We start from the raw sequence: 26,430 nt of genomic DNA, 5'->3' as shown, positions 1-26,430 counted from the left end.
AGTAGCTGTCACGGTAGACATGGTTTAAAAAAGATTAAGGGACAGACAACTAAATGTGATCCTGGAGGTGGGGTCTCCTCTAGGAGATAATATTCTTGCCATGAAGAATATTATTGGGACAACTGGCAAATTTTTAATGCAGACTATGTGATTGGTAATAGTATTATAACAGTTAAGATTTATATACTTTACTCTAAGTGATATGTGAGTTGAAATTTTTTAAATGCTGCAGAGTAAAAGAAATCAGTATGTGTATGCTGCTTACAATTGTAGATTTCATTTATCAAACAAGAATTCAAATATTCTATTGACTAATAGTTACCAAAGTTGTATTAAGCAATATATCACTGCTAAGTGAGTCAGAGAAAGATAAGTGCTATATGATATCACTTATATGCAAATCTAAAAAAATCTTACCTCAGAGAAAGAGGGATGGTTACCAAGGGCTGGGAGAGGGGGGAAATGAGGAGGTATTGGTCAAAAGGTTACAAACTTCTAGTTGTGAGATAAATAGATTCTGAAGATCTAATGTACAGCATGATGATTATAGCATATAGTTACATACTTGAAAGTTGCTAAGAGGGTAGATCATAAACATTCTCATCCTGCACACACCCCCCCAAAAAAAACAGTAACTATGTGACAGGATGGAGGTGTTAGCTAACACTATGATGATAATCATTTTTAAATTTATTAATGTACTAAATCAACACATTGTACACCTTTAACCTACACAATCATATATGTCAATTACATCTCAATAAGTCTGAGGGAAAAGCTGTATTCCACTGAAATATCAGCACATATCAGTAAACAGAAGTCCACATATTTTTAGTATGTACATAGTATTTGCCTTTTCCAACTAGTGCAAATTGACACCAAAAATTTCCAACAGCCTTAAATATAACCCTATACATCATACAGTTGGCTAGCCGAAGAACCAGAAAGAGCTAAACACACATTCCAAACTGAAAGTATCTCTTACAATTTCAACATTGAAAATCTATGATAAGCATGAATTGGACAGTAGTAGTTCAGTGACTTGTATAGAAGGGACCAATGCAAACAAACCTTTACGTGTTACATCTGAAGCCTCTTACTACAGACATACAGGTCCTTTTGGTGGCTGCATAACCTGGCCTCCCCACTCCCTATCCCCAGCTTCTGACCCACTTCAAACTCTTCTCTTCCTTTCTCTTTCCACTCCAGACACTGCCCCCCTCAGAGGCCTGTGTCTTTGCAGACCCCTCGTTCTACAATGCCCTTCCCCGGCATCCACATGGGTGCTTCCCTCACTTCCTTCAGCACACTCATAAAAAGTCACCTCTCAGTTCCCTGACCACCTCATCTAAATGTGCAGGCACAGGCCCACTTCCTCTCCCATTCTGGGCTTTATTTTTATCCTTAGCATGAATCACATTCAACCATTCCATATGTATTCTTAGTTACCTTTTTTATTATTTATATTCCATGTAAGACACTAAGTTCCTTAAAGAACGAGGAATTGTGTCTACTTTGGTAACTCCTTTATCCCCAGGACTTAAAACAATACCTTCACAGAGTAGGGACTCGATAAATATTTGCTTAATAAATGAAATTTTAAATCTCCTGATAGTTAACCCTATTTGCTTCCAAATCAATTCCCACATATCAGGGGAAGTCTCAGGATTTTAAATTCTTCTCCAGAAGAAAAGAACTTCTATTGCAGTGAGAAAGATAAGGCACACAAATAAAAGAGTTAAACTGGCCACTGGTATATGCGTTCAACCTTCTTCCAGAAACTCTAACATGAATCTTTCTCTATTTCGCTGAAGATAAAATTTCTCTTTCAGTAGTTTGTTGGAGGCTAGATTGGACTGGTAACCAGAAATGGAAAATCTTCCAATTTAATTGACTAATTAATGTTGTAATTTTTTCAAGCTTTATTAGTAGAATCTATCACTCTTTTTTAAAAAATCTGAATCCAGTACTCTTTGTAAAATCTCTCCTCCACAGCCAGGCCAAGAGACATGAGTTTCCAGGGAAGGCTAATTATCTGAGATACCTTTTCAAATGGTTATTCTTTAAAATCTGCTCAATGGACAAGGAGAAACTAATTTTCTGACAACAAAATTTATATACTTCCTAACTTATGTTCTAAACAGGAGGTTTATTACATGTCCTGCACATAAGAAAAATTTCAACTTCTTAGGAAATATCTTGCACAAGTTTCCTTCACATTAGATGCTCACCCTCATTCGGGATAGTGGTAGACTTTATGCTATAACAGTCATAAATTTCTGTTCAAAATGTGTTTTACAGTTCTTTTGTTTCCATATTGGCAAAGTATGTCTCCTTTTCCATCATGTCTTTTCAGTTTACTTTGATGATTTCCTTCTTTTATTTACATTTTTTAAAGATTTTATTTATTTTTAGAGAGAGTGGAAGGGGGGAGAAAGAGAGGAAGAGACACATCGATGTGTGAGAGAAACATTGACTGGTTGCCACTCACACACCCCCAGCTGGGGACCTGGCCCACAACCCAGGCACGTGCCCTGACTGGGGATCAAACTGGGGACCCTTTGGCTCGCAGGCTAGCATTCAATCCACTGAGCCACACCAGCCAGGGCTTTTTTTTTTTTTTTTTTTTAAATCAACATGCTGAGTTATATTAAAGTCTTAATTAAATTTGAGACACAAAATAGATTGCTTATTCCCCCTAACTAACATGAACAACACGCCCTGAACATTTTTCAAAGTCAGCATTCTGGTGACTGCTGACTTAACACATGTGTTAGCTGACTGATCGATATCAAGGCTGGAAATGTGTCTGGGGCTGTACCGTGCTAACTCCTAATGCTGCATTCCAAAAGAATCCAAAAAAACAGCCAGAGTCAGTATGGACCAATTTTCAAATTTCCATTCATTATGAATATCACATTTGAAAATCATCTTTTCAATTAACTCCAAAGACGTTCAGAGCCCCTTTTGGGTTGGCACTCTTGCAAGTCGGCTAATCATTCTTCCCACTGCTCTCCCTTTGCCCATCTGCCCACATTTCATCATTGGGAAGCAAATTTTCTTTAATAATTCTCCAACTTCTTTTTTATCCAGAATTCTCAGCCAAGTCGACAGCTCCTCGCCACCTCCACCATGCTCCCATCAGCTCAGCACTCTTCCAGCAGCTGGTTCTGCTTTGCTGACCTGAGTCATCAGCCTACCTGCTGACACTAGGGAAGCCCTGACACAATCAGAGACAGAAGCCACATACATTTGGTTTCTTCTGTTCCCACTATTCTCTATAAACGTCTGAAAATCAGGGAAGACTAGACTAAGAGTGTTTTAACTACCAATGTCCACTAGGGTGCACCACTCCACTGGTGGTACCATTTGGTGGGCCATCTACCTGTAGGTTTATTAAAGTTTTCCCTTGTCGTCCCTGCAGTTCAAATAGATTAAGCATGCCTTAATATCAGGTCCTTAAAAGTGGAAAAAGAAGGCTCTTTATTGCATGGATAAAAGGAACAGATAATACTTCTCAGGTCAAATTCATCACAGGTTTTTAGCATTATTTTTCCCCTTGGCAAGGATATAGGTTTTCCTGCCACCTCTTAGATCATGGTTGGCAGCACTGGGCTGTTCTGAGCAGAGCCAAAGGAGTAGGGTGTCATCCCAGTGAAGTGGATGCAAGGCCAACGGCAGCCTCCGCTAAGTCTAGGTGTTTCAGAACTCTCCTTAAATAATTTGTCCATTCAAGTAGAATTGACTTTTCCTTCATCCCTCTACCAAAGGGATGTTGTCTCTCATTGACTTATTTCCTTCCAAGACCCAACAGAAAAAACAGGGACCTGATCACCTTACTTAAGAAGAAAAGTGTAATTAAAACTACAGTACAGCCCTGGGTGGTGTGGCTTAGTGGATTGAGCGCTGACCTGCAAACCAAAGGGTTGCCGGTTCAATTCTCAGTCAGGGCACATGCTTGGGTTGTGGGCCAGGCCCCCAGTTGTGGGTGTGCAAGAGGCAACCACACATTGATGTTTCTCTCCTTCTTTTTCTCTCTCCCCTTCTCTCAAAAAATAAATAAATAAGAACTTCCAGCCAAGATGGAGGCTTAGACTGACATGCTCCGTCTCCCTCCACAACTAAGAAGGAATACAACTACCACAAAACCAGAAATAACTAGACGTCCAGAAAATAAAGCTACATGGAATTCCAACATATGTTTTAAACAAGTGGTGCTCGTACAGACGGGTAGGAGGGGCAAAGCCGGGGTGGAGAGGTCAAGCTGTGCTGGTGGCAGCAGCTGCAGCGATGGCAGCAGGACGGTGGCAGGACGACGGTAAGCACAGACACCTGTATTTAAGGGGAGATGAGAAGAGCTTGGGGAGCAGCCCCGGTTGCAGACCAAACCCGTAGGCTCACGATTCCAACACTGGGGAAGGTAGACTCCCATTGCCTCGGACTGTGAGGGCCAGAGGGCATGGGGACAGAGGAGGAGGCTCCCAGTCTCTCAGCTGAAAGTGAACAGCAGGAATTCATCTTCAACCCCCGTCCCCACACAAAGCAACACAGTGTGGTGAGAAGGGTGCATGGGCCTCCAAGCCCTATAGTATAGGAGGTGTGACAGCGTTGCCCAGGAAGCAAAGGTAAACACAAAACTGTCAGGATTGCACAGATCATGACAGAGATCCCAATCACACAGCTGACCAGACAGCAAATATCTAATTTAACAGATCAGCAGATAGGAAATCTTTCTGAGGCACAGTTCAGAGCTTTTGTTATACGAATGCTTATAGACCTAACAGCAGATCTTAAACAAAAACAGGAAGGAATGAAGGCTAGTCCTGCTGAAATGAACAAAAACACATATGAAACTAGTGGTGAGGGAAAGAAAAGCAGGGGTCAAATCAACAAATCAGAACATAAGGAAGGAATAAACAGTCAACCAGTGCAGAAAGAGGAAACAAAAAGTGAGGAAAATGAGGAGAGGCTCAGAAACCTATGGGACAGCTATAAGCGGGCCAACAGCCAAATGATAGGGTGGCCAGAAGGTGAAGAAGAACTAGAAATGGAAAAATTATGTGAAAAAAATAATGAAGCAGAACTTCCCTAACTTGGGGAAGGAAATAGACTTACAGGTCCAGGAAGCACAGAGAATTCCAAAAACACTGGACCCAGGGAGAACCACTCCAAGACACATTATAATCAAAATGTCAAAAATTAAGGATAAAGAGAGAATCTTAAGAGCAGCAAGAGAGAAGAAGAGAATTACATACAAAGGGGTCCCAATAAGACTCTCAGCTGATTTCTCAAAGGAGACTCTGCAGGCAAGAAGGGACTGGCAAGAAATATTCAAAGTAATGAAAAGCAAAACCTACAACCACGATTACTCTATCCAGCGAAGCTGTCATTCAGAATGAAAGGGCAGAGGAAGTGCTTCCAGGACAAAGTAAAACTGAAAGAGTTCATCAGATCCAAACTACTGTTATATGAAATGTTAAAGGGATTTGTTTAGGAGAAAGAGGGTAAAAACTATGAACATTAAAATGAAAACTGCATCACAACAACCAACAACAGAAGCTAGGGAATCGAAACAAAGGCAAACTAAGTAGGCAACAAGAGTGAGAAAAGAATATAGGTATGGGGAACATTCTGGGGGGAGGTCAGCAGGGAGGGGGAAGGGGAAAAAGGGAGGGAGATGGTACAGGAATTCAGAAGCATAGTAGGAGGAAGTGGAGTAGACAGGAAGATGATGATCAGAACTATATGCACAACCAATGGGCATGGACTAAGGGGGGGACAACTACAGGGAGAGGGTTCACTGGGTGGAGGGGAACAAAAGGAAAAAAAATGGGACAAATGTAACAGCATAATCAATAAAACGTATAAAAATGTGCTAAAAATAAAAATTAAAAATAAATAAATAAAATCTTTTTTAAAAAAACCTACAATACATTCCTCTGGCTAGGTTGCATTTCCAAGTACAAAATAACTTTTGATCTACAATATATTTTGAGTCAAACTGTACATCTGATCTGGTGTTTGCCTTTGTTTTCCAGAGGTAGGAGAACTATCAACAGAGGAAAATCTTCAATAGTCAAGCTAAAATCTGTTTTAAATGACCTTTAATATTTTTAGTCACAGGAAAAGGAACTTGGACGATATATCAGTAAAAATAAAAAATATAAAAATATGTATAACCTCAGTAGTAATCAAGAAAATGTAAACTTAAGCAAAATAATTTTCACCCAACAAATTGGTGAAAGAAATTATTAATATCTAAAATGTTTCTATATGGGGAAATAGACTTTCTCATACACTGTTGGTGGGAATGTAAATTGGTACAGGATTTTTGGAGGACAATTTGGCAGAATCAGTCAAAATCTAAAATGAGTCCTGGCCAGTGTGGCTCAATTGGTTGGAGCATCATCCCATGGACTGAAAGGTTGCAGATTCGGTTCTTGGGTCAGGGCACATGCGGGAGGCAATCAATCGATGTTTCTTTCACATCAATGCCTCTCTCTCTCTTTCTTTCTCTCTCTCTCTGAAATTAATAAATATTTCCTCAAGTGAGGACTCAAAAAAATAAAATAAAATGAAACACCTTTTGCAGCTTCAAACTGTCCTCCTCTGGTAAGCACTGTGATGGTTTCTCCAGCATCCATTCTCTTAATCTCCGTGGCTTTGAAGAAGCCAGGTGGTTCCATGGGTAAGCTGGTGTTGGCCTGAGCAAATCAGCATAATCCTATTTCCTTTAGCTCCCATTATTAATTCAGACCAAGGAATTTAACAAAGGCCCGAGCTAAGCTAATCAGTACATATTATACCATTCCCCTAGCTACAGTGCTTGGTTCCAGGTGAGCAGTATCCAAATTTGGCTTAGTCAGAGCAAAGTTTTATTTGATGGCTGGAGAAACACATTTCCTCCTCTTCAAGTGAATGAGGCAGTATATAGCTTCAGGAGTCTAAGCTCCCAAAGTTTATATCATCTAAACAAAAATTTGTTTAAATTGATTCCAGATCTAAATAATCATGACCATATATATTTACTTCAACAAGCATGCCTGGTTCTGTCAGTTACTTAGTGATATTGAGTAAATTCCTTAAAGTGTCTAGGCCTATTATTTTGCCTGTGAAATATGACTAACATTCCTGCCTTCATAGGAATATTACTATTGTCACATAGAAACCACCATGCCAGATGGTGTGGAACAAAAATAGATAAAGTGTGGTTCCCAATCTTCAGAAACACAGAAAATTTAGTGAGGCAGTGACATTGGGTATTGTTCTTGCCCATGGGCCTTCAGAATCTGGACCTGACTCTCCTGGAGGGTCCAGGAGCAACTTAATAAACAGATTTTCTATTTAAAAATATGTATAGTGGGGAGACAGACAAATAAGAACACATATAAGGAAAAGGAGAGATGATCCAAGGAAGAAGGCTGGAAACGGGGAAGTGACCAATTGAAACACTTGTCCTGGAATGGAGGGGTTGTTTTTAATTCTAGCAGCAACATTAATAGAGATCGCTTTCTGCATCTAGAGGCAAGGAGACAGCTGAATGGAGATAAACTGATATAAAAACCTGTTCACTTGACTGATAGGAGATCCTACCCTAATCTAGGCACAGGAAAACATGCTGAATTGAGATATTTTTATGTCATTTCTCTAATTCTTATTTTCATTCATGTTAACCAACAATACATTTTCCAAAATTTTGTTACTACCTTCCTCTCTTCTACTGGAGAGGACCCTGAATGACAAAGTAAAACGAGAAGAGATTCAATAAGGCTACACAATGGGGGGAACAAAATTTCTTTAAGGACAAAGAAAGTGACATTTTATAGATTTTTTGGTTTTTTGTGTGTGTTTTAAAGAAAATTTCTCAGTGTATAATACATTCAATGTCAGCTATTCCCAAACATCTACAAACACAAAGCTCTAAATCACAAGTTACATATAAGTGGTAACAAGTGATGTCAAGATTTGTGATAAGGAACTTCTCAGAAGGACATGTTAAGAAACAGATAAACTTGAAATTCCAATTAAAAGAACTTATGCACCCCTATGTTCATAGCAGCACTGTTTACAATAGCCAAGTGCTGGAAACAGCCTTAGTGCCTGTCAGTAGATGAGTGGATTAAAAAACTGTGGTACATTTACACAATGGAATACTATGCAGCAGAAAGAAAGAAAGAACTCCTGCCACTTACAACAACATGGATGGAACTAGAGAGAATTATGCTTAGTGAAATAAGGCAGGCAAAGAAAGAAAAATACCATATGATATCACCTAATACAGAAGACTAATGAACAACACAAACAAATGAACAAAACTGAACCAGAGGCATGTGAATAAGGAACAGAGTAACAGTTATCAGGGGGGCGAGGGGGAAGGAAAGAAGTTCGGTAAGTAGGGGAAGGGTTTAGTAAAGGAACTAGTATAAATAACCCACAAACATGAACAATGGGGTGGGGATTGACTGTGGGAGAAGGGGTGGGCTGGGGTGGGGGAGCATTGGGGGAAAAGTGGGACAACTGTAATAGAAAAACAATAAAAATAAATTTAAAAAAATTAAAAATTAAAAAAAAGCAAACTAATCATTACATTTTCAAGTTAGTTCACGTCTAAAGCTATCAAAAGAAAAAAAACAAGATCCTTTAAAAAACAATGTGAGAATATAATTTTTTATTCATATTGAGGAGTGTTAAGGGCTCATTTCTAGTGTAAAATCACTTAACACAAAACAATAGAGAAAAACCCACTTAGTCCAGTTCACTAGGACTAGCATTAAAGCCGCAGGAGCAGTGACCCTGGAATTTCTAATTCTCTGCCAGCGGTTAGGTTATATAGAGGAGGGCTTAGAAAATAAGTGAACCACATTTTTCAATCTAATCTGACTCACAGTTGAATGTGGATTCAACCTTATACTGTAGCACAATTAAGATAAAGAAACCAATAATGACAGAGTCACACAAGACAACACATCTTCTATGTTCCTATTTCAATAAGAAGTCAGCTATTCTAACCAAGCAAGGGATTCTCAATCAGGAGAACCAGGTTCTAAGCCTGAGTTTGTCACAACTTTTACTAGGTAGTCCTTACAAGACCTATTATTTTATGACCAGACTGCTTGTATCACTGGCTGTACAAAAAAAAATTAGAGGAAACAAGATGGCGGAGGAGTAAGTGGAAGCTACACTAACATCCTCCCAGAACTAGTCTGGATTTACAACTTAATTTTGGAGAAATCATTTGGAATAACCAACCGAACACTAGCTGGAGAGAAGTCTTATAACCACGGAGAGACAGAAAAGCCGCAACATCACAATGTGACCAGTAGGGAGTGCAGAGACGCGGAAGGGCTGGCTGGGCTCCTGCGGGTGGCTGCTGAAGGGACTGAGAAACAGCTCAGCAGCCAGGGGTTCCCCCTGAGAAGGGCAGGGTCTAAACCCCCAGCTGAGCTCCCCAGCCTACAGCAACAGAGTGGAAAGTAAAATAGTATCAGCTGAGAAAAGCAAAAAGCCACAGGGTTTCTTGCTAGCTGGAGAGAAACAGCTGGAGAAAAAGAGCTCTTAAGCGGATCACATACGAAAATATTTTGGCCACCACTTACCCTGGTCTCGAGTGGAGAGAAGGCAGAGAGGACTGGAGACGCTTGGGGAGAGTTTGGTGTGGTGGCTTTGAGGAGAGAGCTGGGGAAGTGGCCGGCTGGGTCCCAGTGCTGACTCATCCCCACACTGCAGGCAGACCATTCCCCTCCAAGCAGAGTCAGCCTGAGGGGAAGCGAAAGCCCTGCCTACAGGAATTAAGCTGCCACACTCTCAGTCCTTAAACCTGATGGCTAATCACAGATTGAATAGATTAACAAAAAAGGAGTCAGACAAAGGCAGTAGATCCCTGGAAGTCTCCAACAGGCTGCCTAGGCCCAGACTGGTACAGGATCTGATGCCACCAGGGGCAGATCCAGAAAGTGCAGATCATTCTAAGAAGCACCAACAAACAATAGGAGTCAAAAAAATGGGGAGACAGAGAAACAGCCCCCCATTGAAAGGAAAGGTAGAATCCCCAGAAAGAGTGCTAAATGAAATAGAGGGGAGCAAACTATCAGATATGGAATTCAAAACATGGATTATGGAGAAGCTCAATGAGCTCAGCGGAAACTACAGGGAACTCCAGAAAAACTACAAGGAACTTACTGAGAATTACACCAGCATGAAAAAGGACATGGAAGCTATCAATAAGAGCCAAAAGGAAATGAAGAATATGATCTCTGAATTGAAGAACACAGTAGAAGGAATTAAAAGGAGCCTAGAGGAAGCAGAAGATCGGATCAGCGAGCTGGAGGACAACTTAGACAAAAACTCCCAGACAGTGCAACAAAACGAAAAAAGACTGAACAAGACTGAAGAGGCTCTAAGACAGCTGCAGGATAACATGAAACATAATAATATCCATATCATAGGAATTCCAGAAGGAGAAGAAGAAGAGCAAGGGATAGAAAACCTCTTTGAAAAACTAATGACAGAAAACTTCCCTAACATGAGGAAAGAAAGAGTCACACAAGTCCAGGAAGCACAGAGGGTCCCAATGAAGATGAACCCCAACAGGCCCACGTCAAGACACATCATAATTAAAATGGCAACATTCAAAGACAAAGAGAGAATCCTAAAAGCAGCAAGAGAGAAACAACTAATAACATACGAGGGAGCTCTAATAAGGCTATCATCAGATTTCTCAGCAGAAACACTACAAGCCAGAAGGGAATGGTCAAAAATATTCCAAGCGATGAAACACAAAGGCCTACAACCAAGAATACTCTACCCAGCAAGGCTCTCATTCAAAATGGAAGGTGAAATAAGGAGTTTCCAAGACAAAAGAAGGCTAAAAGAATACATCTCCACCAAACCAGCATTGCAAGAGATGCTAAAGGGTCTGCTTTAAGAAGATGAAGAAACAGAGAAGAACATGAGTACAAAGGGGGAAAATGACAATGAATAAGTACTGAAAGAAAGAAGGAACTTCTACCATTTGCAACAACATGATTGGAACTAGAGAGAATTATGCTTAGTGAAATAAGCCAGGCAACGAAAGAAAAATACCTTATGCTATCACCTATTACGGGAAATTAATGAACAACACAAACATATGAGCAAAATTGAACCAGAGGTATGTAAACAAGAAATAAACTAACAGTAACAAAGGGGGAGATGGGAGGGAGATAAGGGGGTAAAAAGGGGAAGGGTCTAGTCAAGGAACATGTATAAATGACCCATGGACATGGACAAACTGGGTGGGAACTGAATGTGGGAGAAGGTGGGGCAGGGTGCAGGGAAGCAAGAGGGGGAAAAAGTGGGACAACTGTAATGGAAAAAAAAAATTAGTGGGGGAAAAAATGAAAATATAAAGAATGGAAATGCAAGTTCAGTGAATATTAGAAGGACAAGGATTTTCCTTCACACTCTATATTTTTCTCCCTATCTGATCCCTCCAGAGTTTGTCATTCTAAAGAAGTAATGACATAGGTTTCTTTGCATAAAACTAATAAGACCAGTTGTTAATAGAGGTTTGTTTGTTTTTTAACTAAGGCTTTGACTGGAATGTCATGCCTGAAGGAGACATGCTTGGGCTTTGGTTGTTATCAAAAAGCCCTGAGGAACTGGGATTGACTTTCAAAGGTAATAAAAGTCCACGAGATAAAAGGCCTGGTACCTTGGATGGATGCGCGGTCCATGGCAATCTTTCCAGGGAAGGAATGAAGGTTGTTTTCCTGAAAGATGGCTAGATGGGACCTTAAGGCACAATGGAAATCCAGAAGGACTTGGAAAAGACAGGTGTGTACAGGCAAGGCTGAATGCCAGGTATGTGGTTCTGCTTCTGGGCCTTGAAGGGCAGACCGAAGGTCACCCTAAATGCTCCTCGCGTAAGTTCCAGCAAAGCGGAACTAAATATCATAAGTGATCATTTTCTGCTCATGTTGTGTTTATGAAGTGAACAGGATAAATTAAAAATGGACTTAATGCAGTCCCTTTAACGACAAGGAGGGTAATCCTAAGGAGAAAAATCGCGATTCAAGGAAAATCACAATGCTCAGTGGTGGACTGTAAAGTAATGCAGCTAACCATCTTTAAGGTTTCTTTTCATTTAAAATTTGTTTTCACTTGAAGTTAAACTATGTCTGTGGCATTATCAAGGATGTTTAATTTACAGGTAAGAAGAATGTCAAGTGCCTTGCAACTGGATGTCTTTTCGATAAGACAGTCCTACAAATTTAGAGACTTGTATGTGGGTCATGTTACATAAATTAACATGTGTTTTCTGTTTTCAAAGAACATAAGCCTATGATCTCATTACCTGAGTGATTGTCTGTATGTATAGGCCTCACTTAATCCTGTCTGCATCGCTGCCTCCTGAGACTCAATGGTTTGACTGACCTAAGTGGCTGGGTTGGTGAAGAATGCGGTGGTCTGTAGGCTTCACTTTAAAACTAGTTTCTCTTTTCTGTCCTAAAGGCTTGGACAGAAAGAGCCCAGAGGCCTGAGAGGGGGGAAACCTAAACTATTTCCCTCACTCAAAACTAAGTATAATGGGCAAAAGGGTTTTGGACAGGTGAGATGTACCTGGCACACCTTCCTCCAAAGAAGCCCTTCTTTTCCCTAATATGGGACATTGAAAAATTAATACCTGTCTTTTGTCATCTAGTGGTTACGGATTGAATGATGTCCTTTAACCCTGTTGCCCAATCTGTTGCCTCCAGAATACAACAAGGATGCCAGCCTGTTAAATCAAGCACGCCGTTGTCCGGGGACAGCCAACCAACCTGGAGTCTGCACGATACTCCCCATGTGGGAAGGCCACCCTCCCCTCCACACCCTCACTCTTATTAGGGATTTCTAGACCCAAGGGTATGTAGGACAACGACCATGCCCAGCTTGAAGCAGCTAGAGGAACTCGAGACCTTTGCCCATTGTCCTTTATAAGATTATAAAGGGTCTTAAGTCTGAGAGGGAGGGATTATTTTTTATTGTTAAAATAATTAATTAATTAATTAATTAATTAGAAAAAAGAAGAAGAAGAATATATGAAAGGGTGAAGCAGGAGAGCTTGTATGTACGACCCATGGGCATGGACTTGGGGGGGGGATTATTGGGGGAGGGGGTGTGTTGGGTGGAGGGGAGCAAAGGGGAAAAAATTGGAACTATTGTAACAACATAATCAATAAAATATACTTAAAAAAAAGAAGGTATAATCACTGGTGAGAAACAGTAAAAAAAAAAAAAAATTAACTTACCATTCCAATATCCATTTCCCTAAAAGAATTAATTATTTTGAACATCTCTGTTAAATACCATAAAGTATTGCACACATTGTTCATAGTCTGCTACTTAAATAAATGCAAATAAAAATTATCTATGGAGCTTAATAACATGTGATATTTATTAATTTTAAAACATACATACACACAGCAAGCCCATTTTCCCTAACAAGTACATACACGTATTTCCTATTAGTATATAACTTAATCATATCTTGTAAGGAAAGACAAAGTAATCTTAAACTGAAAAAAATAGGATTATTTTAGTTCAGTGTCAATAGCCCCAATATGCAAAATCTTTTTCAAGTAGTTCTGCTAAGTTTCTAACCAGATATGATCCTGAAATTCCAACTTGGACTTATAGTAAATAATGTTTAATTCCTTAATTCTAAAGTTCACAAAATATTTAGTGGATAAAAGATACCAAAAGAAAATATAGAATGAAAATGTAACAGATCCTAGACCCTCAGACACTGAGGTGATATTTTCACACTGATCTTTAAATAAAAATAACATTGAAATAAGCTGGACAGCCACTGAATGTCCTACTTTTCTGAGACTTAAGTAACTATATCTAGAATATCAATATCTAGCTCCACAGGATAAGTAATAGAGAAAAGTGCTAGTTAAATTCTTGGTCTAAGTTCTAGTCAATGTCTTTTGGGGAAAAAAAATAAACACACACTATTAATTGGTTAAGGAAAAAAAAATCAATTCTGGTCCCCTTAACAACCTTTACCTAAAACGATAAATGCAGACCATGACTGGAAACCCAGAAACCAAAAATCTGGAGCCAAATAGGCTTAACTCTCCCACCTAAAACTTGTGGACCAGTGCATTAGAAAAGATGAGTGTACTGTAAGTTAATAATTTTGCACCTTGGTTAAAAGCTTTTGAGAAGGCCTAGGTGTTTGAGGAAACAAGAAGACAGGAATACCTGCAGGATTTTCTATAGATATTCTATCTGACATTACCTTCAAACTATACGTGGACAGGAGTGAAGTCCCTACCAATGGACACCTCCCCACCCAAAGCCTCCTCTGCTGGGGAGTTCAGTAGCCATCAGCCCAGAGGAGGGTAACCAGTCCTAGTCAATAGGTAACCCTGCTTCCCATCTCCTCATTTTGTATATATACCTCTTTGGTCAATGATTAAGTATTCAACGCCAAGGTATACCTACAAAATTCTGCTTTACCACTCTTGTTCTAATCATTTTCCAGCACACAGGAACATCAGCACCAGAATCTTAAAGTACAGAAAACTATCCAGTGTCAGAAATCACTAGAAATAAAAGGTTTCCTTGTGAAACTTGCATTAGTGTGATTCTTAGCTCAGCAGAGAGGCAGGTTCCCATGATACACTGATCAAATATCAATAATAATCACAGAAACCAAAGAAATACATCTATCCACCGAGAGCAGTTGCATATCTTCTTAAAGCCTAGAAACAAGATTCTTAATGTGTTTTTATTGTTAAGTTAGGGTAAAGGAAACATTTTCTCTGACCGATCCTAGTTTTTTCAAATTTTCTTCAACTGATTCTAGTTTTTAGCACCCACATCCACCAAACATTCTTACATAAATGTATACATTAATACAGATAACACACAAAGTTCGATGCATAAGATGAACTTTTATAATGTTTCTTTCTCCCCCTTTTTTTTTACTTACTTTTAATCTTGAGTAACTTTAAATACACAATCTACTAAAAGCAACTATACATTCAAGTAACAAGAACCATATCACTATTCTTTCATTGAATATAACTTTTAATAGCATCAGTCACTTGCAAGGTGATAGGATAACAGTTGGGGAGGGACACTTGTATAATCTTCCTTTAAAACATCTGGAGGTCTTTGTCTTTCATTCTGCAAGACCGTTCTCAGAAGATACAGGGAGTTCAGAAGTAAATTATCAAAACCACGTAGATCTCCTCCTAGAATATCAGCACTTTTGTTTCCAGTTGCATCTCAGGTGCTAGAGCAGCATCTAAAAGCACAGGGGTCAAGGAACTAGTATAAATGTCCCATGGACATGGACAATGGGGTGGAAATTGACTGTGGGAGAAGGAGTGGGTAGGGTGGGGGGGAGCAATGGGAGAAAAAGTGGGACAACTGTAATAGAAAAACAATAAATAATTTTTTTAAAAGCCATGAATACCAATATCTACAATGCCTGGTGCATGCATAATAGGGGCTTAATATTTGCTGAATGAATTAGTATGTATTTTATTTACAAACATGACCTTATGCTGTATTTACTTTTATAACCTGCTTTTTGTTCATTAAAATATTTATCATAAACATAAATAAATAAATAAATAAATAAATAGAAGCTCAGGGGAAATATATGCCACCAAATATTTTACATAAAATCTTTCTATTGCAGATTTCTATCTCACTCTCTCACATACAAATATATAAAATATTTCCCACAAAAGGTTACACAGCTTCAAATATGAGAAAGCAAACCTACCTAGTTCAGAACCAAATTGACATTCAGTGCTGATGTTCCATTTGAGGTAAATCAACTTCTGAATCATCTGACAAGGGATATCCCAGTACCTTTAAGTTAATAATGTAGCATTATACATCCTCAGTAACTGTAAAAGTCCCATTCCCTGAACTCCCCAATTCTTGTGGTTCAAATACCGTATGTTTAAAATTAAGTATTCATAGCTCAAGCTGCTTGCACAGAAGATGAAGTAAGGGGACGTTATTGTTTGACTCTTTGTTGATGCTTATATTAAAAGACACTTTCTATGTGCCAAGGCAGGGTAAACCCACTGCAACCCTCCTCTCTTACTTATTATCACACAAACAAAACAAAACAAAACCCTCTGGGAAAAATACCAAATACACACACACACACACACACACACACACACACACACACACACACACAATAACTGAGGATTAAGGAGAGGGTCCAAGCTTGAAGAAGTGACCCTTCATGGCATGGGAAGGTAGGTTTCCAATGTTGTTTTCTACTCCTGTGGCTTTGCCCAATGAGTCACCATACTCCCAGAGCAGTGAGGAAGTACAACAGGCTAAAACTCAGAAAGAAACCCCACCTTTATAGAAAAACCAGGTAAAGGCGTCCCTGTGGGCCAAAAAGTATGAGGGGAATGCTGAACAAAAGAGAACTAGAGAAAGGTATCCTCTAATTCTGTCTGTAAAGCCACACAGAAGTCTCAGTCCAACTCCTGAAATATGCGTGCATGAGATAGCTTCAGACCAGCACAACAAAGGCTTGGAGAACTAAATGAGATTTGAATCACCTGTACAAGTATTCTGAGTTACACAAGTACAGAACAGATGCAAACTAAGGTAACAAAGACTTAAAGAACTGAGATTTATGCTAAGGCAGAATTTACAGTGTGAACCAAATGGGTGACTTCCTGCTAAAACAAAAATTTGAACATTTTTCAGGGTATCACCGGATCCTGAGGCTACACAACATAGTACCCACAGTGTCCTAGATACAATCCAAAAATACTGGGCGTAAAACATCTAGGAAGGTGTGATGAATTCAATCAACAAATATCAATCCTGAGGTGGCCCAGATGTCAGAACTTTATATACATTCTTCAAAATAGTCATTATAACTATGGTACATGAGATGAAAGAAAACATACTTGAAAAAAAGGGGCAGGAATTCTTAGTAGAAAAGTAGAAGCTCTAAAAAAAACTAAGTGGATATTTAGGACTAAAAAACACAGTAACAAATTTTAAAACCTCACTGGATGGGATTAATAGCAGAATGCAAATGACAAAGAGTCAAAGAACTGGAAGATACAGATCAATAGAAATGACCCAGGTCTTAAAAATAAAGAGAAAAAAGAATAAAGAGAATGAACAGAGTCTCAGGAACATGTGAGAAAATGCCAAAAGATCTAACATATATGTCACTGGAATCTCAGAAGGAGAAAAGAGATTGTGGCAGAAAAAAATTTTGAGAAATAATGACTAAAAACTTGCCCAATTTAGTAAAAGAGATAAGTTTACAGATTCAAGAAGCTCAGGAAACCCCAAACAGAATAAAATTAAAATATATATATATATATATGACTAGACACATCATATTTAAACTAATGAACATAGAAAGCAGCAGAAAACATGAAACATCACACAGAGGAGAATAACAATTTAAATGTCTGACAATTTCCTCCCAGAAATAATAGAAATCAGAAAATAGAGGAATTACATCTTTATAGTCATGGAACAAAAAAAAAATTTTTTTTTTAATTTTTGGTTTTTCAATTACAGTTGTCCCCTTTTCTCCCAATTTCTCTCCCCCACCCAACCCACCCCCTCTCAGGCAATCATATCCCTCCCCATTGTCCATGTCCATGAGTCATTTATACGGGTTCTTTGACTAAATCCTTCCCTTACTTACCCCCTTCTCTCCCTCCCCCCTCCCCCTTATTGACTGCTGTTCTGCTCTTTGTTCTATTTAGTTCTTTTGTTTGTGTTGTTCTTTAGTTTCCTGTATTAGGTGATATCATATGGTATTTTTCTTTCTTTGCCTGGCTTATTTCACTAAGCATAATTCTCTCTAGTTCCATCCATGTTGTTGCAAATGGCAGGAGTTCCTTCTTTCTTTCTGCTACATAGTATTCCATTGTGTAAATGTACCACAGTTTTTTGATCCATTCATCTACAGATGGGCACTTAGGTTGTTTCCAGCACTTAGCTATTGTAAACAGTGCTGCAATGAACATAGGGGTGCATAAGTTCTTTTGAATTGGTGTTTTAAGATTCTTCAGGTATAATCCTAGTAGTGGAGTCACTGGTTCAAAAGGCAGTTCCATTTTTAATCTTTTGAGGTAATTCCATACTGTTTTCCATAGTGGCTGCACCAGTCTGCATTCCCACCAACAGCACAGTAGGGTTCCCGTTTCTCCACATCCTCGCCAGCACTTGTTTGTTGATTTGTTGATGATGGCCATTCTCACTGGTGTGAGGTGGTATCTCATTGTCGTTTTTATTTGCATCTCCCTGATGGCTAAGGATGTTGAGCATTTTTTCATGTGTCTATGGACCTTCTGTATGTCCTCTTTGGAGAAGTGTTTGTTCAAGTCCTTTGCCCATTTTTTAATTGGGTTGTTTGTTTTCTTGATGTTGAGTTGTATCAGCTCTTTATATATTTTGGAAATCAGTCCCCTGTCTGTGATGTCATTGGCAAATATGTTTTCCCATATGGTTGGTTTCCTTTTCATCTTGCTGATGTTTTCTTTTGCTGAGCAGAAACTTTTTAGTTTGATGTAATCCCATTTATTTATTTTTTCCTTTATTTCTCTTGCTTTAGGAGATGTATCCGTGAAGAAATTGCTATGTGAGATATCTGATATTTTCTTGCCTATGTTTTCCTCTAGGATTTTTATGGTGTCACGGCTTACGTTTAAGTCTTTGATCCATCTTGAGTTTATTCTCGTGTGTGGTGTAAGTTGGTGGTCTAGTTTCATTTTTTTGCAGGTCCCTATCCAGTTCTTCCAGCACCATTTGTTAAAGAGGCTCTTCTCACTCCATTTTATGTTCCTACCTCCTTTATCAAATATTAGTTGACCATAGAGGCCTGGGTTTATTTCTGGACTCTCTATTCTGTTCCACTGATCTATATGTCTGTTCTTATGCCAGTACCAGACTGTTTTGATTACAGTGGCTTTGTAGTATTGTTTGATATCTGGTGTTGTGATTCCTCCTGCTGTGTTCTTCCGTCTCAAGATCGCTTTTGCCATTCGGGGTCTTTTTTGGTTCCATATGAATTTATGGAGTATTTGTTCTAGGTCTGTGAAATATGTCATTGGTATTTTAATAGGGATTGCATTGAATCTGTAAATTGCTTTGGGTAGTATGGCCATTTTGATGATGTTGATTCTTCCCATCCAAGAACATGGTATTTGCTTCCATTTATTTGTATCTTCCTTAATTTCTTTCTTCAATGTTATGTAATTTTCAGAGTACAGGTCTTTTATCTCTTTGGTTAAGTTTACTCCTAGGTAGTTTATTTTTCTTGTTGGTATAGTAAATGGTATTTTCTTTTTTATCTCTGTCTCTGCTATTTTATTGTTGGTGTACAGAAATGCCTTAGATTTCTGTATATTTATTTTGTACCCTGCTATTTTGCCAAATTCACTTATTAGGTCAAGTAGTCTTTTAGTGGAGTTTATAGGATTTTCTAGGTATACTATCATGTCATCTGCATATAATAAAAGTTTTACTTCCTCTTTCCCAATTTGGATGCCTTTTATTTCTTTTTCTTGTCTGACTGCTGTGGCTAGGACTTCCAACACTATGTTGAATAGGAGTGGAGAGAGTGGACAACCTTGTCTAGTTCCTGAATTCAGGGGGAATGCTTTTAGTTTTTGTCCATTGAGTATGATGTTGGCCTCAGGCTTCTCATATATAGCCTTAATTACATTAAGGTATGCTCCCTCTATTCCCATTTTGCTGAGTGTTTTCATCATAAATGGGTGTTGTACTTTATCAAATACTTTTTCTGCATCTATTGATATGATCATGTGATTTTTGTCTTTCATTTTGTTTAGGTGATGTATTATATTTATTGATTTGCGAATATTAAACCATCCTTGTATCCCTGGAATGAAGCCCACTTGATCGTGATGTATGATCTTTTTGATGTATTGCTGGATCCTGTTTGCCAATATTTTATTGAGGATTTTAGCATCTATGTTCATCAGTGATATTGGCCTGTAGTTTTCTTTCTTTGTCATGTTTTGACCTGGTTTGGGGATTAGAATAATACTGGCTTCATAGAAAGAGTTTGGGATTTTCCCCTCTCCTTGGATTTTTCGGAACAGTTTGAGGAGAATAGGAGTTAGTTCTTCCCTGAATGTTTTGTAGAATTCTCCTGTGAAGCCATCTGGTCCAGGGCTTTTGTGTGCAGGGAGATTTTTGATTACTGTTTCAATTTCCTTCTTTGTTATTGGTCTGTTGAGACTTTCCACTTCTTCTTGATTCAGTTTTGGAAGGTTGTATGTTTCTAGAAATTTGTCCATTTGTTCTAGATTGTCAAATTTCTTCCCATACAGTTGTCTGTAGTAATTTCTAACTATCATTTGTATTTCTGTGGTATCAGTCGTGATTTCTCCTCTTTCATTTCTGATTTTGTTTATTTGGGTCTTCTCTTTTTCTTGATTAGACTGGCTAGAGGCTTGTCGATTTTATTTTTTCGAAGAACCAGCTCCTAGTTTTGTTGATCTTTTGGATTGTTTGTTTAGTCTCTATGTCATTTAGTTCTGCCCTGATCTTGATGATTTTGTTCCTTCTTCTTGCCCTAGGCTTTGTTTGTTGTTGTTATTCTAGTTCTTGTAGCTTTATGGTTAGGTTTTTTATTTGAGATTCTTCCATCCTTTTCAGATATGCCTGTATTGCTATGAACTTCCCTCTCAGGACTGCTTTTTCTGTGTCCCACGGGTTTTGGGCTGTTGTGTGCTCATTATCATTAGTTTCTAGAAATTTCTTGATTTCTTTTTTGATGTCATTGTTAATCTATTCATTATTTAATAGCATGTTATTCAATCTCCATGAGTTTGGGTGTCTTTGATTTTTTTCTCTGAGGTTTATTTCTAGTTTCAAGGCATTGTGATCTGAAAAGATGCTTGATATGATTTCAATTTTCTTGAATTTGTTGAGGCTTGTTTTGTGTCCTATCATGTGGTCTATCTTTGAAAATGTCCCATGTGCATTTGAAAAGAATATATATTTTGCTTCTTTGGGGTGGAAAGTTCTATATATATCAGTTAGGTCCATGTGGTTTAGTGTGTTGTTCAATGCCTGTATATCCTTGGTGTTTCTTTGCTTTGATGATCTGTCTATTGTTGATAATGGAGTGTTGAAGTCCGCTATTATGAGTGTGTTGTTGATATCCTTTTTGTGGTCTTCTAGTATTTGCTTTATGTATTTGGGTGCTCCTATGTTGGGTGCATATATATTTATCAATGTCATATCTTCTTGATGGAGTGTTCTTTTAAGTATTATGAAATGTCCTTCTTTGTCTCTTTTTATTGCCCTTGCTTTGAAATCCATTTTGTTTGATATGAGGACTGCTACCCCGGCTTTTTTTTCCGGTCCATTTGCTTGGGATATTTTTTTATATCCCTTTACTTTCAGTCTGTGTAAATCTTTTGTTTTGAGGTGTGTTTCTTGTAGACAGCAAATATGTGGGTCCTGTTTTCGTATCCATTCCGTTACCCTATGTCTTTTCATGGAGCATTTAATCTATTTACATTTAAGGTGATTATTGACATGTATTTATTCATTGCCCTTTGTACCTCTGTTCCTCTCCTCTCTTGTTCTTTTCTTCTTTTTTCTTAGAACACACCCTTTAGCATCTCTTGCAATGCTGGTTTGGTGGAGATGTACTCTTTCAGTCTTCCTTTGTCTGAGAAACTCCTTATTTCACCTTCTATTTTGAATGAGAGCCTTGCTGGGTAGAGTATTCTTGGTTGTAGGCCTTTGTTTTTCATTGCTTGAAATATTTTTGACCATTCCCTTCTGGCTTGTAATGTTTCTGTTGAGAAATCAGTTGATAGCCTTATCGGAGCTCCCTTGTATGTTATTTGCTGTTTTTCTCTTGCTGCTTTTAGGATTCTCTCTGTCTTGAAATGTTGCCATTTTAATTATGATATGCCTTGGAGTGGGTTTTGGGGGGTTCCTCTTCATTAGAACTCTCTGTGGTTCCTGAACTTGTAAAACTTTTTCTCTCGTCAGGTTCGGAAAATTTTCTGTCACTATTTCTCCTATCAGTTTTTCAATTCCATGCTCCTTTTCTTCTCCCTCTCTAATTCCGATGATCCTGATATTATTTCTTATCATGCTATCCTGTATTTCCCTTACATCTTGTTCATATTTTTTTAATCTTTTTTCATTTTGCTGTATTGTCTGGGAGTTTTTCTCTACATTATCTTCTAACTCACTAATCTGATCCTCTGCTTCGTTTAGTCTGCTTTTGACTGATTCTACTGTGTTTTTCAGTTCAGAGATTGAATTCTTCAATTCTTCCTGGTTCTTGTTAACAGTTTCTATGTCTTTTTTTATGCTGGTGTAGTTCTCTGCAAGTTCCCTGTAATTTTCTTGGAGCTGCTGGTAACTTCCTTGGAGGTTGTCATAGTTGTTTTTAAGGATGTCAAGTATATTGAGCTTCTTTACCACCATTGTTTTGAATTCCATGTCTGACATTTGGGCTATGTCTATTTCATCTATCTCTCTTTCTGAGGATTCCTCTTTTCTCTTCATTGAGGGGTTATTTTTGCGTCTTACCATGTTGGATTCTTTTTGTTTGTTTTTATTTATTTATTTGTTTTTGGGGGGAGGATGATCTGCTTTGACTTCCCTCCTTTGTGGTATGACATTCTTTATGGGAGATCTGGGGGTTTCAGTGGTGCAGTCTCTTTGATATCCTGAGCCTGATGTTCTTGAGTTACCCTTTATGTCATTTGTTTATGCTGTCTGGTTATATTTCAGATGTTCTTTGGTAGGATCTTCCTTCTGGCTAGTTGGTTGGGAGTCACTCAAAAATATGGAACGCTTCACGAATTTGCGTGTCATCCTTGTGCAGGGGCCATGCTAATCTTCTCTGTATCGTTCCAATTTTTAGTATATGTGCTGCCGAAGCGAGCACAAAAAATTTTTTAAACAGCCTACAAACTCTAATTTTATATCCAGTGAAAATATATTTCAGAAATGAAAGCAAAATAAAGTCATTCTCAAATGAAGGATAACTAAAGGAATTTGTCACCATCAGACCTACTCTGTAAGAAACGCTAGAGAAAAATTTTCAGGTTGAAGGAAAATACCAGAAAATAAAATTGTAATCTCTAAGAAGGAAGGAAGGTCCTGGCCAGGTGGCTCAGGTGGTTGGAGCACTGTCCCATGCACCAAAATGTTGCAGGACTAATTCCCAGTCAGGGCACATACATAGGTTGCAGGGGCATACTGGAGGCAACCGATTAAAGTTTCTCCCTCATATCTCTGTCTCTGTCTCTGTCTCTGTCTCTGTCTCTGTCTCTCTCTCTCTCTCTTTCCATCCCCCCTCTAAAATAATAAAAGACCATAATCTTGGCTGAGGATTTTTTTTAAAAGAAAGAACAGAAACAGTAAGTAGCTAGGCAAATATATGACTACTTTTTGTCATAAAATGTTTAAAATATTTATGACTTTACAGCAAAAAGATCACATAGTGTGGTATAGTTTTCAATGTGCATAAATAAAATACATATGACAACTCTCACATAAAGTTCAGGTTGGTGGGAAGGGAAATGTGTTTGCAAGGTTTCTACATTTTATAAATGGCCTAATATTTACTCTAAGTCGGCTGTGAAAGATTAGTTATGTATATATACTGTAAACCATAAATTACTTTAAAAATAATACAAAGAGATATCCCCCAAAAGCCAACACTAAAAATATTCAAATACAAAATAAGACTGGAAAGGAAAAACAGAGGAACAAATAAGAAACAAACAATAATAATAATAAAAACAGAGCTAGACTGAAACATATCAATAATCACATTAAATATCAATGGCTTAAATATTCAGGGGTAGTCAGAATTCTAAAGCTATCTCCCTAAGATGTCTATCTCTGATTAGTCAATCAAACTAATTTAGCTTCTGTGTGAAGGGACTTTGCACATATAATTAATGTTACTAATCAGCTGATGTTAAGTTAGCGTGTCCTGGTGGGCCCAATGTAATCACATGCACCCTTAAAAGCAGAAGAGTGAGTCAAAGAGATGAGGCCAAGAAGAGGAAAGAGAGACTCAATGAATAAAAAAGATTCAGCCACTGTTGCTGTCTTTGAAGATGGTGGAACTAAGTCATGCACCATGGAGTGTGGGTGGCCACTAGAAGTTGAGAACAATCCCTGGGTATCAGCTAGCAAGAAAACAGGGACAACCACATGGAACTAAATTCTGAAACAGATTCTCCCCTACGCTTCCAGAAAGAAAGGCAGTTCTGCTGACATCTTCATTTCGGCCTGTAAGACTCTTACGGAGAAAAGTACCTTTGCCCAGGCTCCTGACCCATGGAAACTGTGAAACAATAAATGCACATCATTTTAAGTTGGTAATAATTTGTTAGCAGCAATAGAAAACTAACACACATTCCAATTAAAAGAATTGGAATTGACAGAATGGATACAAAGGGAAGACACCCTACTCATATGCTGTTGGCAAAAGGAATATTTTAAATATAAAAACCAGATAGGCTGAAAGTAAATGAAAATTAAAAAGATATACCATAAAAATATAAGTAGTCTAGAGTGTCTGTTTTAATCTCAGATGAAATAGTCTTCAAGGCATGAAGTATTATGAGAAATAAAGAGAGAGATTTCATAATGATAAAAAGGGAAATGTATCAGGAAGGCAAAACTATTTAAGTGTGTATGTAACTAAAAATAGAGATTTAAAATACATGAAGCAAAAATTAACAGATATAAGAGAAAAATAGACAATTCCACAATCATCATAAAATATTCAGACAGCACTCTTTCAGTAACAAAATTAAACAACAACAAAATCATTAAGGACATAAAAGATCTGAAAAACACTATCAACCACCTTAATATAATCACATTTATAGAACATTATCTCCAACAAGTAAAGAATATACATTATTTTTGAGGGAACAAGGTTCATTTACCAATATACACCATATGCTGGGCTATAAAACACAATGAATCTAAAAGAATCAAAATTATACAGAGTATATTCTCTGACCACATGGAATTACAAATCAATAATAAAATGCCTAAGAAAACTCCAAATATCTAAGTATTAAACAAACATTCCTAAATAATTCATAGTGTCCTGGCTGGTGAAACTCAGTGGACTGAGTGCTGGCCTGTGAACCAAAGGGTTGTGAGTTCGATTCCTAGTCAGGGCACATGCCTGGGTTGCAGGCCTGGTCCCTAGTTGAGGGTGTGTGAGAGGCAACCACACATTGATGTCTCCCTCCTTCTCTTTCTCCCTCCTTTTCCCTCTCTCTAAAAACAAATAAAAATAAAAATATTTTAAATAAATAAATAAATAATTCATGGGTTGAAGAAGAAATTACAAGGGAAATAAGAAAATGTTTGGACTGAATGATAATGAAACTACAACCTACCAAAATTTGTGGGATAAAGCAAAAACAGTGCTTACAGAAAAAAACTGTGTTATGTGTACAAGGACATAACATGTGTAAGTGTGTAGGGGGTAGGGGAGTGGAGAGAGACTCCATGGATTATGCAACACTTTACTTACAAAAATCTATCTTACAGATATTTCCAGAAGGTACATAATAGAATTTTATAAATGTGAAAAATTTTGTGTTATGTACAGAAATGAAACATAGTTCAAGGTATTATGAATACATAAAGTATTATAAGGGTGTAAAGCAAGTAACAGCTCCTGCCAGGTCTCTTGCTCTTAGTCTCCTGGTGTTTCTCTTTCCATTCAGACTTTCCATATATAAGCTCATCTTATTTTGGTGTTAATTTGTGTTTTTCACTACACTTACTTTCCTTTTTACTGCATTTTAAAGACAACTGGAAATTAAACAAATAAATCGAGAGTAAAAATGCAGAACCAGTTTATGTGTATAGAAATATTAGTTTAAAACAATAAAATAAGAATACTAAAGAAGTGTGAAGGCAGCCAAAGCCTTTTCTTCCATTGATTGAAACTAGATGTGGTTATGTCAACCCTGAAAAGTGGTTTTGAACAATGGTGTACACTCACAGAGCACGTAAAAATATGTTCACCTTTAAAATCATATTAAATGTATGTTTAGAAGTATACAAGGAATTTACTGGGACTCTGTAGTTCCTAAATGTAAAATTTGTGACAGTGATTAATCTTCACACAACAGGAATTTGTTTATAGTTTTTAGTATGTTGCTATAGAAATTGTTTCCAAGAGATTAGGCAAAGCAAGAGCAGTCAATAAACCTTTTTCTCAGTATCACTCGGTAACTGTGTTAATTATATTATCCCCCTTTTTTAGAGAACTTTACAAAATTACTTAAGGAGTAACAATGAAAAAAAGCATCCACATATAGAGGCAACATACAGTTGCCCTCTATGAAATAAAAATGCTTAAATAATGATGGAGCATTTAATTTGAAAACA

At 37.9% G+C, this 26,430-nt stretch overlaps 1 protein-coding gene and 1 non-coding gene across 2 annotated transcripts in view; both read right to left on the bottom strand.

Moving 5' to 3' along the window:
• Nucleotides 1-13,445: 13,445 nt before the first annotated feature.
• The window catches only part of CDKL2 (cyclin dependent kinase like 2), a 36,468-nt gene continuing 23,483 nt past the window's right edge, over nucleotides 13,446-26,430 (bottom strand). Inside the window, exons 12-15 of the mRNA XM_090267383.1 lie at nucleotides 25,821-25,848; nucleotides 24,325-24,352; nucleotides 15,770-15,858; nucleotides 13,446-15,283 (exon numbers count right to left, since the gene is read on the bottom strand). Coding sequence (XP_090123509.1) covers nucleotides 15,231-15,283; nucleotides 15,770-15,858; nucleotides 24,325-24,352; nucleotides 25,821-25,848 — 198 coding nt within the window. The 3' untranslated portion in view covers nucleotides 13,446-15,230. The remainder of the gene's footprint in view (nucleotides 15,284-15,769; nucleotides 15,859-24,324; nucleotides 24,353-25,820; nucleotides 25,849-26,430) is intronic.
• On the bottom strand, nucleotides 22,832-22,939 carry LOC150019958 (U6 spliceosomal RNA). The gene has a single exon (XR_016509373.1). It is a non-coding gene; the product is annotated as a U6 spliceosomal RNA (small nuclear RNA).

Source organism: Furipterus horrens, unplaced genomic scaffold (assembly GCF_987537825.1).
Source record: "Furipterus horrens unplaced genomic scaffold, mFurHor1.1.pri manual_scaffold_2, whole genome shotgun sequence".
Lineage (NCBI taxonomy): Eukaryota > Metazoa > Chordata > Mammalia > Chiroptera > Furipteridae > Furipterus > Furipterus horrens.
Note: the sequence above shows the minus strand (reverse complement) of the source record. Positions and strands in the feature narration are given on the sequence as shown.